Source organism: Grus americana, chromosome 27 (assembly GCF_028858705.1).
Source record: "Grus americana isolate bGruAme1 chromosome 27, bGruAme1.mat, whole genome shotgun sequence".
Classification (NCBI taxonomy): Eukaryota; Metazoa; Chordata; class Aves; order Gruiformes; family Gruidae; genus Grus; species Grus americana.
The window spans coordinates 2,988,110-3,002,282 of NC_072878.1; the positions used below are offsets into that span (position 1 = coordinate 2,988,110).

Sequence of the window (14,173 nt, forward strand, 5' to 3'; positions counted from 1 at the left end):
CCTGCTCACAGAGCCCATCCCACCCTCTGTGTGCTCAGCTCTGCCCTGCAGACCCCTCCTGGCACCAGGGCACTGCCCAAGGGGACCTCCATGCTCCTTGAGAAGTGCCATGGCAAATGTCCCAGGGGTGATCTGGAGCTGTGAGTAGCCTGGAAACACGCAGCACCCTCTCAAGAGCAGAAGGACCCTGCCCTGCCCTTCCAGGGGGTCGCTCCTTCCACCCACAGCTTCTCCCTGCAGTGCCCTGGGCAGCTCCCCAGGCAGGCTGAGTGCTGACCCTGGCAGGCAGAAGATTCCCCTGGTGGGCCAGGACCCTGATGTGAAGGACAGCCTTGGGCACCTCCAGCTGAAAACTCTGGCTACACAGCTATTCAAAATTGCCTAAAAAAGCCCACCCCCTCCTTACAGATCCCAGGAGCTGTGAGCTGTTCCAGCTTGAGGAGATGCCTCCAGGAACTACAGCTGCATTGCCCTGCACCCAGAGACTTACCGTGTCAAGGACTCTGAAGTTTTTTCCCTCCCTGAGCTCTCAGCAAGCCTCCCATTTCCAACTGCCTTTAAGCTCTCTCTGCCTCGCTGTTCTCCCCTCGGTGCCTGCAGGCAGAGCCCTCAGCCCTGCTGCGCTCTGCAGAGGAGCTGCTCCTGGCCAGAGATGTCTCTCTGCAGCACAGCCTGCTTGCCATGAGCTCCCTTTGTCCCAGGAGCCTGGAGCAGCTCAGCAGCAGAGGACCAGCCCAGGGCAGCACTTTCTCTGCCCTCCCACACTCCCTGCAGATGTCCCTGGGGCTCCAGGCCTGAAGCTTCTCAAAGGCATCAGGGTCTCTCCTGGGGAGCGTAGGCTGATGCAGACTGAAGTCATCACTGACTGTCCCTCTCTGAGCACTGGAGAGATGGATTTCAGAAGTGGGATTTTTCCTCCCATGGCATGGTGGTCTATGAGAGGTTGAAATGTTCCCCTGCCTTAAGCCCTCTCCCTGTCCCATGGCCAGGCAGGACACCGCAGCAGTGACAGGCAGGGATCATTTCCTCCCACAGAGGGCAGGGATTCAGCGGTGTCCATCAGGTCTCTCCTCTCTGGTGAGTAGTCTGGAGACTGGAGTGGGCTTCAGCTCTCCCCCACGCACCCCACAGACCCACAGGAGGTGGGATTCCTCTTGCCTCAGCTCTTTTTGTTAGGTGGAGGCAACAAACCTGTTATTTTATGGATCACATCCATTGGGCTATAACGATGCCCATCTTCATATTTTGTTCCTAAATCCTGGACCTTCTGTGCAGGTCCTTTGCTCTTCCTTTATTGTATGGCAAAACCAGCTCTCAGAAGAATCTAGATCCCTCTTTTCCCTTTCTCAAACACTTCCTTTTCTGTCTTGCCCCACACAATGATGTCATCAACACACTGCAGGTGCTCAGGAGCTTCACCCTCTTCTAGTGCAGTCTGGATCAGCACATGGCCAATGGTACCTGCTGTTCTTGAACCCGCAGCAACCCCCCAACAGAAGGATCCTCTGAGGGACCTGGCAAGCTAACAGCTAAACATCTCTGTACTCAAGGCAGCTATACCAAAAGCCAATTGGTACCCTGTTGGGTCTTTGAAGTACCCTCTCTGGAGGTGGTCTACGCCAAGGATGTTTCTGGACCAGTCCCAATGGGGTGCTTTTGCCACTCTTTCCCAGTTAGGCTTTCCTCAGCCTCCAACACAGACAGTTCTTGGGATCCTCACGTCACTCCAGAAATGCAGCTGGGTTCTGCCCCTTTGTAATCTGATGGCGTTAGAGTACATGTGCACCGGTGTCCCCAGACCTTTATACTCCCATGGGGCTGATGTGTCAGGCCATCCATCCCACACAGTCCAGTAAACTCGGTTGTCCCTTTCTTCTGCCTGGTTGAAGACAGGGCCCCTTTATTCCTGGTCAGCATATTCATTCCTTGGCTTTTGTCACTGCAAAGCAGAAGTCATAGAATCATAGAATCATAGAATCATAGAATGGTTAGGGTTGGAAGGGACCTTAAAGATCATCTAGTTCCAACCCCCCTGACATGTGCAGGGACACCCTCCACTAGACCTCATTGCCCAAAGCCTCATCCAACCTGGTCTTAAACACTTCCAGGGAGGGGGCATCCACAACCTCTCTGGGCAACCTGTTCCAGGGCCTCACCACTCTCACAGTAAAGAATTTCTTTCTAACATCTAATCTAAAGCGACCCTCCTTCAGCTTGAACCCATTACCCCTTGTCCTGTCACTACACTCCCTCATAAACAGTCCCTGACCATCTTTCCTGTAGGCCCCTTCAGGTACTGGTAAGCCACAATTAGATCTCCCCGGAGCCACCTTTTCTCCAGGCTGAACAAGCCCAACTGTCTCAGCCTGTCCTCATAGGAAAGGTGCTCCATCCCTCTGATCAGCTTCCTGGACTCCTCTGGACTCATTCCAACAGCTCGATGTCTCTCCTGTGCTGGGGCCCCCAGAGCTGGGCGCAGTACTCCAGGTGGGGTCTCACAAGAGCAGAGCAGAGTGGCAGAGTCCCCTCCCTCGACCTGCTGGTCACGCTGCTTTTGATGCAGCCCAGGACACGGTTGGCTTTCTGGGCTGCAGGCGCTCATTGCCGGCTCATGTTGAGCTTCGCATCAATCAATACCCCCAAGTCCTTCTCCTCAGGGCTGCTCTCAATCCATTCTGCACCCAGCCTGTAGCTGTGCTTGGGATTGCCCCGACCCATGTGCAGGACCTTGCACTTGGCCTTGTTGAACTTCATGCAGTTCGCACGGGTGCACCTCTTCAGCCTGTCAAGGTCCCTCTGGATGGCATCCCTTCCCTCCACCGTGTCAACCACACCACACAGCTCAGTGTCGTCGGCAAACTTGCAGAGGGTGCACTCGATCCAGCTGTCCATGTCACTGACAAAGATGTTGAACAGTGCCGGTCCCAGTGCTGATCCCTGAGGAATGCCACTCGTCACTGGTCTGCGCTTGGACATTGAGCCATTGACCACAAGTCTTTGAGTGTGACCATCCAGCCAATTCCTTATCCACCGAGTGGTCCATCCATTGAATCCATGTCTCTCCAATTTAGAGACAAGGATGTCATGCAGGACAGTGTCAAATGCCTTGCACAAGTCCAGGTAGATGATGTCACTCATCCCTTATCCACCAATGCTGTAACCCCATCATAGAAGGCCACAAATTAGTCAGGCATGATTTGCCCCTAGTGAAGCCGTGTTGGCTGCCACCAATCACCTCCTTGTTTTCCATGTGCCTGAGCGTAGTCTCCAGGAGGGTCTGCTCCATAATCTTGCCAGGCACGGAGGTGAGACTGGTTCCCTGGGTCTTCCTTTTTACCCTTCTTAAAAATGGGGGTTATGTTTCCCCTTTTCCAGTAAGTGGGAACTTCGCTGGATTGCCAGGACTTCTCAAATATGATGAACTGGCGCTTCATCCGCCAGTTCCCTCAAGACCCACGGATGCAACTCATCAGGTCCCATGGACTTGTGCACCTTCAGGGTCCTTAGATATTCTCGAACCTGATCTTCTCCTACAGTGGGCGGTTCTGCATTCTCCCAGTCCCTGCCTTCTGTGACCTGGGCAGTGTGGCTCAAGCATTTGCCAGTGAAGACTGAGGCAAAGAAGTCGTTGAGTACCTCAGCCTTCTCTATATCCTGGGTAACCAGGTCACCCGTTTCATTCCGGAGGGGACCCACATTATCCTTCATCCTCCTTTTCTCACTAACATACCTATAGAAGCTTTTCTTGTTGTCCTCGACATCCCTGGCCAGACTAATTTCTGTCAGGGCTTTGGCTTTCCTAACCTGATCCCTGGCTGCTCAGACAGTTTCTCTGTACTTCTCCCAGGCTACCTGCCCTTGCTTCCACCCTCTGTAGGCTTCCTTTTTTTGTTTGACTTTGCCCAGGAGCTCCTTGTTCATCCATGGGGGGCTTCTTGGTGGTTTTGCTTGACTTCCTCTTTGTTGGGATGCATTGCTCCTGAGCTTGGAGGAGGTGACCCTTGAATATTAGCCAGCTGTCTTGGGCCCCTCTTCCTTCTAGGGCTTTGTCCCATGGTATTCTACCAGGCAGATCCCTGAAGAGGCCAAAGTCTGCTCTGCTGAAGTCCAGGGTAGTGAGCTTGCTGAGTGCTCTTCTCGCTGCGCTGAGGATCCTGAATTCCACCATTTCATGGTCACTGCAGCCAAGGCTGCCCTTGAGCTTCACGTCCCCTACCAGGCCCTCCTTATTGGTGAGAATAAGGTCCAGCATGGCACCTCTCCTCATGGGCTCCTCTATCACTTGGATGAGAAAGTTGTCATCGACACATTCCAGGAACATCCTGGATTGCTTATGCTCAGCTGCGTTGTCCCTCCAGCAGATGTCAGGGTGGTTGAAGTCCCCCATAAGGACCAGGGCTTGTGAGCGTGAGGCTGCTCCTGTCTGCCTATAGAGGGCTTCATCTGCTCGGTCTTCCCGGTCAGGTGGCCTGTAGCAGACCCCTGCTATGATGTCCCCTGCCCCAGCTCTCCCTTTAATCCTGAACCATAGGCTCTCGGTGAGCTCCTCCTCCATCCCCAGGTGGAGCTCCATGCACTCCAGCTGGTCATCGACACACAGGGTGACATCCCCTCCTCGCCTGCCCTGCCTGTCCTTCCTAAAGAGCCTGTACCCTTCCATCCCAACACTCCAGTCATAGGAGCTGTCCCACCATGTCTCTGTAATGCCAATAAGGTCATAGCCTTGCAGGCACACACACGTCTCCAGCTCCTCTTGTTTATTCCCCATGCTCCGTGCATTCGCATAGAGGCATTTCAGTTGTGCCCCCGATGAGGCTGAGTTATTGGCTGGGGTGGCTGGGATTCTTTAGATGTATCTTCCCAGTGTTACCGTGTTGGTTCCTGTTGCATCTGGAGCCCCCGGCTCATCTCCTCTAGGCTTCGAGCGTGCTGTAGTGCATCTAGCACATCTCTGAGCAGTAGGCTGAGGGCCCTCACCAGCACCCTGTCCCTCCAACCTGGGCACATCGTCCCACAACATGTCGCTGGCAAGCCTGATGTTATCCCCCTCCCACTTCGAGCCTAGTTTAAAGCTCTGTCGATGAGCCCCGCTAGTTCCTGGGCAAAGATCCTCTTCCCCTTTGAGAGAGATGAATCCCAGGCTCCATTCCCTGTGCCTGCTGTGTCCCCTGGCCTTGCAGAACCTTCACTTGGTGGTTCACACCCACATTTAGCACTTGATCTCTGGGGCACTTCACCTTGCACAGGCTCGTGCTCAGTGGGCTCCATTCCCTGCTGACCTCCTGGCACATGCTGTCCCTGCAGATCCCCTGGGCTCTCCTGGCAGCTCCTGATTCCTTCCAGAAAAACACTCCTCTGCCATCAGCCCTATCACAGGCTGTCGAGCCCCAGGCAGCTTAGTTGGAGTCCATTCAGCATCTGTGTGGGTGCTGTCCACCCACAAGGAACACCTGGGCCATTCCTCAGTCCCTGGAAGAGCACACTGGGACCCTCATCTCATCCCTCTGCGCCCATGCAGAAACAAGCAAAGCAACAGTTTTCTTTAGAGCCTCTTCCTTGGGCATGTTCTTGAGAGCCAGACTGGAAAAGAACGTAAGCCTTTGGGCAGTGCCCTGAGGAGATTGCCTTTCCTAGTGGAAATGCTGTTACAGAGGCCAGCTCTGTCAGAGATCTGCTGTGCAGGGACTCTGTACACAGGAACGGCCTCTGCAGCTCCAGAGAAGGTCTTGGGGGATAAAATCTCAGTCAGAAATGTCACTGCAGGGTCCTTTTTAATATTTAAATGCACAGAGGGTGTGGAAATTTATTTACACTGTCTCTGGGTCAAATTAGACAGGTCGATGATGAATCAGAATTGGCATGATTAATGAAAATTCTTTGTGGACAACATTATCAGAAGTGAAAAAAAGAAAATTAAAAAATGAAAGCAACAATAACATCAAGAACTAGAAAACATATAAAAGACCGGATGCACCTGTCATGAGTTACAAGTTATATGTAGATGGGCAGTATATTGCATTTAAAAACCATCCAGTCATCAGTTTCTGAACTGCATCCTTGAGCTCCTGGTTCCTCATGCTGTAGATGAGGGGGTTCACTGCTGGAGGCACCACCGAGTACAGAACTGCCACCACCAGGTCCAGGGATGGGGAGGAGATGGAGTTGGGCTTCAGGTAGGCAAACATGGCAGTGCTGACAAATAGGGAGACCACGGCCAGGTGAGGGAGGCACATGGAAAAGGCTTTGTGCCGTCCCTGCTCAGAGGGGATCCTCAGCACGGCCCTGAAGATCTCCACATAGGACAGCACAATGAAAACAAAACACGCAAAGAATAAACAGGCACTAACCACAATAAGCCCAAACTCCCTGAGGTAGGCATATGAGCAGGAGAGCTTGAGGATCTGGGGAACATCGCAGAAGAACTGGTCCAGGTCAATGCCCTGGCAGAGTGGTATAGAAAATGTATTGGCCGTGTGCAGCACAGCATTGAGAAACCCACTGCCCCAGGCAGCTGCTGCCATGTGGACACAAGCTCTGCTGCCCAGGAGGGTCCCGTAGTGCAGGGGTTGGCAGATGGCAATGTAGCGGTCGTAGGCCATGACAGTGAGAAGGGGGTACTCAGCTCCAAGCAGGAAGACAATCAGAAAGACTTGAGCAGCACATCCTGCATAGGAGATGGCCCTGGTGTCCCAGAGGGAATTGGCCATGGCTTTAGGGACAGTGGTGGAGATGGAGCCCAGGTCAAGGAGGGAGAGGTTGAGGAGGAAGAAGTACATGGGGGTGTGGAGGTGGTGGTCGCAGGCTATGGCAGTGATGATGAGGCCATTGGCCAGGAGAGCAGCCAGGTAGATGCCCAGGAAGAGCCAGAAGTGCAAGAGCTGCAGCTCCCGTGTGTCTGTGAATGCCAAGAGGAGGAACTCAGTGATGGAGCTGCTGTTGGACATTTGCTGGTTCGTGACACGGGGGCATTCTCCTAAGGAGGAAAACACAGGGGAGAATTATGACAGACTTCTCTGAGCAAAGCCACTGCAGTTTCCATAGACATTGCACCCCCTCTACCAATTCCTAGGGATTTCTTTGCTTTGTGCTGGCTGAGTGTGCTGTGAGGAGCAGGACCTCTGCCCCTGTGCTGCCAAGGAGTCAGCTCTGCCCTGCTGCAGTGAGTACATGGGAGCTGGTTCTTGACACCCCCGATGGTCACAAGGCCTATCAGATGCAATTCACCCTTGATGGAAATGTTCAATATCTGCACTCACCACTCCAGAGAGAGTGGGTGGCAGAAGAGAGGCTGAGCATGTGTGTTGCTCTGTAGTTTTTTTTGTTTCCATCATCACATCTGGTGAGTATTAGCTTTAGGGCCAAAGATCCTTTTTTTTATGACTGAAAGGGTGGATTGTTAGAAAAAGAGATGGAAAAGGTCTCAGGTCTCTGTGTCTCAGCGCAGAGTCAGGAGAGCTGCAGTGTCCATCGTTCTTGTTCCCAACAGCTCCGTGCTTTTGCTTCTGCTTCCTTGAGGTAGAAGAAGATGACAGCATATACTGACAAGTGTTTAAAAAAAAAAAAAAAAAAAAGTAAGCGCAACTAGAGTTTGATAAAAGCAGGAGAGTCCTATTTTAAAGGACAGATCTTAGAACTGGATCTTAGAACTGGACACTGCCCCTCTCAGAGAGAAGCAAAGGAATCTGACAGGAGACTGGCAACCCACGAGGGATGGCTCAGAACTCCCTGGGATCCTACAGCAGAGCTGTATTTTTCTGGGGTGCAGCACGCAAGCCCAGTGGGACGGATAAAGTAGGGAGTCAGTGCTCCTCATGATGGGATGTCCTAAAGGCAGAGTCAGCTCATTGCTCAGCAGACAACGCCCAGCAGACATCTAGAGTGAGGGACCACAAGAGAGCAGCCTGAAGGCAGCCTAGCCCAGGGCTTGGCTGCAGTTTCCTCCCACTCCCTGCCCATGTCTCTGCTGCCTGGAGCTGTCCCTGCCAGGAGCTGGTGCTCTGCCCACACCTCTCCTCCCTGTCCCTGCTCACAGAGCCCATCCCACCCTCTGTGTGCTCAGCTCTGCCCTGCAGACCCCTCCTGGCACCAGGGCACTGCCCAAGGGGATCTCCATGCTCCTTGAAAAGTTCCCTGGGAAATATCCCAGGGGTGATCTGGAACTCTGAGAAGGTAGACACACGCAGCACCCTCTCAAGAGCAGAAGGACCCTGCCCTGCCCTTCCAGGGGGTCGCTCCTTCCACCCACAGCTTCTCCCTGCAGTGCCCTGGGCAGCTCCCCGGGCAGGCTGAGGGCTGACCCTGGAAGGCGGCAGAGTCCCTGCCCTGGCACACAGCCCCTGGGCTGCAGGGACCCTGCTCTGAAGGACACAACTGGGCACCCCTGCCTGCACACCTGCATTCACAGCCACTCAAACGTGCCTCTGCACAGGGAGTCCACCTGGCACATCCCAGCAGCTGTGGGCTCTGCCAGCTTGAGGAGATGCCTCCAGGAACCGCATCGGCATTGCCCTGCGCCCAGAGACTTACCGTGTCAAGGGCTCTGAAGATTTCTCCTTCCCTGAGCTCTCAGCAAGCCTCCCATTTCCAACTGCCTTTAAGCTCTCTCTGCCTCGCTGTTCTCCCCTCGGTGCCTGCAGGCAGAGCCCTCAGCCCTGCTGTGCTCTGCAGAGGAGCTGCTCCTGGCCAGAGCTGTCTCTCTGCAGCACAGCCCACTTGCCATGAGCTCCCTTTGTCCCAGGAGAGCAGCAGCAGAGGCCCAGCCCAAGGCGGCATGGTAATGACCCCTCTGGTGGGTTTGGGGATGAGTCCATGAAGCTCAGGCCCTGAGAGGAAGCTGATGAAACCTCTCCAGAAGTCACAGTCCGATGCAAACTCCACAGTTTCTTGGAGCATTAATGGGTCCCCCTGAGGGCCATCCCTGACAAAGCAACTCTGGGGCTGGTTAGAGCAGGCAAGTGGAGGCAGTGATGACAGGTAGGCAAAGGCAATGGCAAGGTGGCTCTGATGCTGAGTAATCCTGGGTGTGGTTGATCAAGCCAAAGGGCCAAGCTGTGACCCCCAGCCCCTGGGAGGGGAGACCCTGTCCCTCACATGTGTCTCAGGGCTCTTCCTGGGCCAGTGTGATGTGGGGATGTGCAATGCCTAGAGCAGGACTACCACACACTCTTTCTCAGGCTCACAGGTTGTGACAAGGGGGCGATGAAGTCCTGGTGCTCTAATGAGAAGATGTCTCCTCACAGGCATCACCTGCAGGGAGAACAGCCACAGCCCAGCAGACCAAGACCTTGGCTGTGTTGGGGGCTTTCAGCCTTGCCACTGCCCCCAGATGTCTCCACCACAGGATGTCCTACGGTGTCCCACACCTGCACCTCTTTCCCTGCAGGCTCTGGACACCCAGCCTGCTTACCAACTTGGGTCTCACCTGAGCGTCTTCCGACCCTTACTGATATCTCTCCATCCTCACAGACTGTTCATTGAAATGCAAAGCTCTGGCTAATCCAGACTCTTGCTGGGTGGCCTCTTGTACCACAGAACTGCACTTGCAGGGACATTTCTTTCTCCTCGTGTCCCATCTCAACCTCCCAAGATGCACTTGGTGGCATCTTCTCTTTCTCATGATGATGTTTCCCAGTTTTGAGAAAAGCTCCACCATCTCTGAAACCACCTTTCAAGCAGTCTCAGGCTACTCCTAGACTGCCCTGAGCCTCTCCACCACTGGGCAAAGGGGCCAAAGAAGCCCAGGTCTCTCAGCCCCTCCACACAGCCCATCTGCTTAAGGCCCCAAACTCCACCTGGCCACATCTCCTCTGGCCACTCTCCATCTCCTCCCAGCTCCAGCAAAAGAGGGAGTTGATAACTGGGACAAAGCCATGTGTGGGGGTCCCTACCAGTGCGGTGTCAAGGGCCAGAAGAACTGCCCTGCTCTGGGGGACCATGCTCATCCTAATGCAGCCCCATATGCAACTGGCCTTCTTCACAGTGAGCAGAAACCCCTGGCTCGGATGGTGTCCCTCGCAGTTGCCAGGCCCTTCTCCTCCTCAGAGTCCCTCCTCAGCACAGCAGGTCCCAGCTGGCCCTGATGTACAGGTTGGTTCTTCTCCTTGAGGCCAGACAGGCCAGACTGGCCAATTCTCCTTGTCAACGTCACAAGGTTTCTTTTGGCCAAATCCCCGAGTTTCTCCAGGTCCCTCTGGACTGAAGCTCCATTTGGTCAGTGGTTACTGTTTGTGTGCGGGTGGCTCACCCTGATGGTGGTGTAGTCTCACAAGAGAACAGCATGAGGAGTTGCAGATCTCTACAGACCCAGGGAGGAATTGCCATGAAGAGAGTCTGCAAAACACCAAAGGAGGGTACAAAGCAAGCCAAACCAGGGTCAGCGGAGAAAGGAGAAAGGAGGGTGGGGCTGTTTGACGCATGGTGATATTAGAGGAAAATGTATAGCTGTGTAGACATACAGACAGCATGGATCCCTCCAGGAGCTGGTCTTAGACCTTCCATCTAACCAGGCGCTGGCCCCAGGATCACCTCAGCTCCCCAGTTCCCCCACGCACAGAGAGACACTCACGTACAAATGTCTCTCTCCAGCCCAGCAGCACAGCACCACTGAGGCTGGAAGGCAGCCACCTTCCACCTTCTCTGTGCCTCTTCTTCATGATTGGTTTTTCGTCAGGAGCTCCTTTCTCATCCATGCCTTCCTCTGGCCACCTTTTCTTGACTTTCTGCATTAGGCGCATCAAACAGCTCTCTGCAACTCTCTTCTCTGCAGGACCATATCCCATGGGATTCTTTGAAGCATGGCGGCCAGGAGGTCAGCTTCTGCTCTCCTCAAGTCCTGCTCTTGGCCTTCTTCCCTTCTCTCAGGATCCTACACTCTACTTTCTCGCCCCTGAATGTTACATCTCTGACCAGCTCTTCCTTCTTTGTAAGCATGTAGTCCTGCAGTGCATCTCATCTCTTCTTTTCTCCACTCTGCTCCCACCAGCAAGTAGGTTTGGGGGCAGCAAGGGAACTTGCTAAAACTTCCAGTGTGAACTGGAGTCAAATGGACAGTGACCTGTGGATAAGTTCACAGTGGAGGTACATCAGCTGAGGTGATGGTTGCCTTTGGAAAAGCCCCTGCCAGAACATGTACACACCAGTGACTGCACACCCAATAATCCAAAGCCCCTTTGAACTTTAATGGCTTGAGTGATATCAGCCCTGTTCTGCAGTTGGAGTAGATGGTCCCTTCCAGCTTGAACTCTTCTATTCTATTCTATTCTATTCTATTCTATTCTATTCTATTCTATTCTATTCTATTCTATTCGGATGTTTCCTCCCTGTTTCAAATCTTTCACTTTTTCATGATCTTCTGAGATTCTTTCTGTTATTTGCACTCTGTATGCACCCTCTCACTAGACAGAACAGGAATGAAAATAAAAATTCTCCACCAGTTCTACCTGCCAAGGAACTAACTGTGATTATAACACTGAATTTACCCCAGTCTACTGTATCACTGGACTACCAAATCTTACCTCGAACAGATGGCATCACTTCCCTCCACATCACTTAAAGCTCTGCTCATCTGTTGTTTAAGTCTAAACTGGTGTTGGGGGGGGGGGTGTTTGTTTGTTTGTTTGTTTTTCCTTCATAAAAGGAGATTTTGACCAGCTTTCTGAATATCTCCTTCTGTTAGAATCATCATAGAATCATCACAGAATGGCTTGGGGTTGGAAGGGACCCCAGAGGTCATCTAGTTCCAGCCCCTCTGCCATAGGCAGGGACACCCTCCACTAGACCAGGCTGCCCAAAGCTCCATCCAACCTGGCCTTCAAACCATCCAGGGATGGGGCATCCACAGCTTCTCTGGGCAACCTGTTCCAGTGCCTCACCACCCTCACAATGAAGAATTTCTTCCATACATCTAGTGTCAATCTACCCTCTTTTAGCTTAAACCCAATTCCCCTTTGTCCTATCACGACACTCCCGGATAAACAGTCCCTCTCCAGCTTTCCTGTAGGCCCCATTCAGGTACTGGAAGACCTAGAAAGAATTAGGTCTCCCCAGAACCTTCTCTTCTCCATGCTAAACAACCCCAACTGTCTCAGTGTGTCTTCACAGGAGACATGCTCCAGCCCTCTGATCATCTTCCTGGCCTCCTCTGGACTCACACCAACAGCTCCATGTCTTTCTTGTACTGGGGACCCCAGAGCTGGACGCAGTACTGCAGGTGGGGTCTCATGAGAGCAGAGAAGAGTGACAGAGTCCCCTCCCTCAACCTGCTGGTCACGCTGCTTTTGAATTGGCCCAGGACATGGTTGGCTTTCTGGGCTGCAGGCGCTCATTGCCGGCTCATGTTGAGATTTTCATCAATCAACACCCCCAAATCCTTCTCCTCAGGGCTGCTCTCAATCCATTCTGCACCCAGCCTGTCGTTGTGCTTGGGATTGCCCCGACCCATGTGCAGGACCTTGCACTTGGCCTTGTTGAGCTTCATGAGGTTCGCATGGGCCCACCTCTCCAGCCTGTCAAGGTCCCTCTGGATGGCATCCCTTCCCTCCACCGTGTCGACCACACCACACAGCTTGGTGTTAACGGCAAACTTGCTGAGGGTGCACTCGATCCAGCTGTCCATGTCGCCAACAAAGATGTTAAACAGTTCCGGTCCAAATACCAACCCCTGAGGAACACCACTCGTCACTGGTCTGCGCTTGGATATTGAGCTGTTGACCACAAGTCTTTGAGTGTGACCATCCAGCCAATTCCTTATCCACCGAGTGGTCCCTCCATCGAATCCATGTCTCTCCAATTTAGAGACAAGGATGTCATGCGGGACAGTGTCAAATGCCTTGCACAAGTCCAGGTAGGTGACGTCAGTCACTCGTCCCTTATCCACCAATGCTGTAACCCCATTCGTAGAAGGCCACCAAATTTGTCAGGCAGGATTTGCCCTTAGTGAAGCCATGGTGGCTGTCACCAATCACCTCCTGGTTTTCCCTGTGCCTGAGCACAGTTCCCAGGAGGATCCGCTCCATGATCTTGCCAGGCACGGAGGTGAGAAGTCCTCCCAGTGACACTCCAGTGCTGCCAGTGAGGATCAGAGTGCTGCCCCGGTTCTCCCAGTGCTGCCCCAGTACTCCCAGAGCAGCTCCCTGGCTCCCTGCAGCGCTCCCGGTTCTACACCAGTGCTCCCAGTGCCGATTACTGGCTCCCCCAAGTTCTCCCAGTATCTCCCCAGTACTCTCAGTACAGCTCCCAGTGCCACCCCAGAGCTCCCAGTGCAGCCATAGTGCTCCCAGTGTTTCCCCAGTGCTCCCAGTGTGGCTCCCCGGTCCTACCAGTTCTCCTAGATCTGCCCCAGTGCTCCCAGTGTGGTTTCCTGGCTCACCCCGGTGCTCCCAGTTCTGCCCCAGTGCTGCCAGTGTGGATCACAGTGCCGTTCCAGTGCTCCCAGTGCCACCCCAGTGCTGTCGGTGCTGCTCCTTAGCTCACCCCAGGGCTCCCACTTTTAAAGAAAAATCTATCAGACGTGAGTTGCCCTAGGTTTGCTTTATTGCAGCGCTGGATGCACGGTGGAAACAGCTCCACCAATCGTGCATGCCAGGTGATCACAGACATATAGGTTATATAGAATCAAAATATACATATTCATTATTTTTCCATGAAAAGGCAGTCCTATGATAATCATTTCTTGGAATCCATTTCCATATTCTCCTCCCCATCACGCATGCTCAGTGATTTGAGTCGGTGGTCCTCAAGGGTATCTGGTGGCCGTCAGTGGTCTCGCACCCGTGTTTGCTGGATGACCTTCTTCTTGCAGGCATGCGCCGTATCCTCGCTGTGGATACACTTGTCCATAACAACTCACTTCATAAGATTAATATTCCCGGGCCTGTTGTCCGGTTGGGCAGGGACTGTACAAGGAACGTAGCAGCATTGTACATGGCCATGGTCAGTTAGCTTCATTGCCTGTTACCTTGACTAGAAACCCCTTTTTGCCATGATTATAGGCTTTAAAACAGTTCTAGGCCTTAAGCAGCTTTCTAGTTAACATAAGTTTTCTTATAGTTAAGCTTCTATATGTTTTACACCCACTGCCACTCCAGTGCTCCCAGTGTGGATTCCTGGCTCCTCACAGTGAACCTGGTGGGGCTCTTTGCCCCCCTCCCTCCCCTCCCCCCCTCCCTCCAGTTCT

At 53.3% G+C, this 14,173-nt stretch overlaps 1 protein-coding gene across 1 annotated transcript; it reads right to left on the reverse strand.

The window, feature by feature from the left end:
* Positions 1 to 5,863: 5,863 nt before the first annotated feature.
* On the reverse strand, positions 5,864 to 6,548 carry LOC129196935 (olfactory receptor 14J1-like; the record flags this gene model as incomplete). Its single annotated transcript, XM_054804903.1, has 2 exons — positions 5,864 to 5,875; positions 6,102 to 6,548. Coding segments are annotated over 2 exons (459 nt in total), but the record flags the coding sequence as incomplete, so codon positions are not given.
* Between the last annotated feature and the right edge of the window lie 7,625 nt (positions 6,549 to 14,173).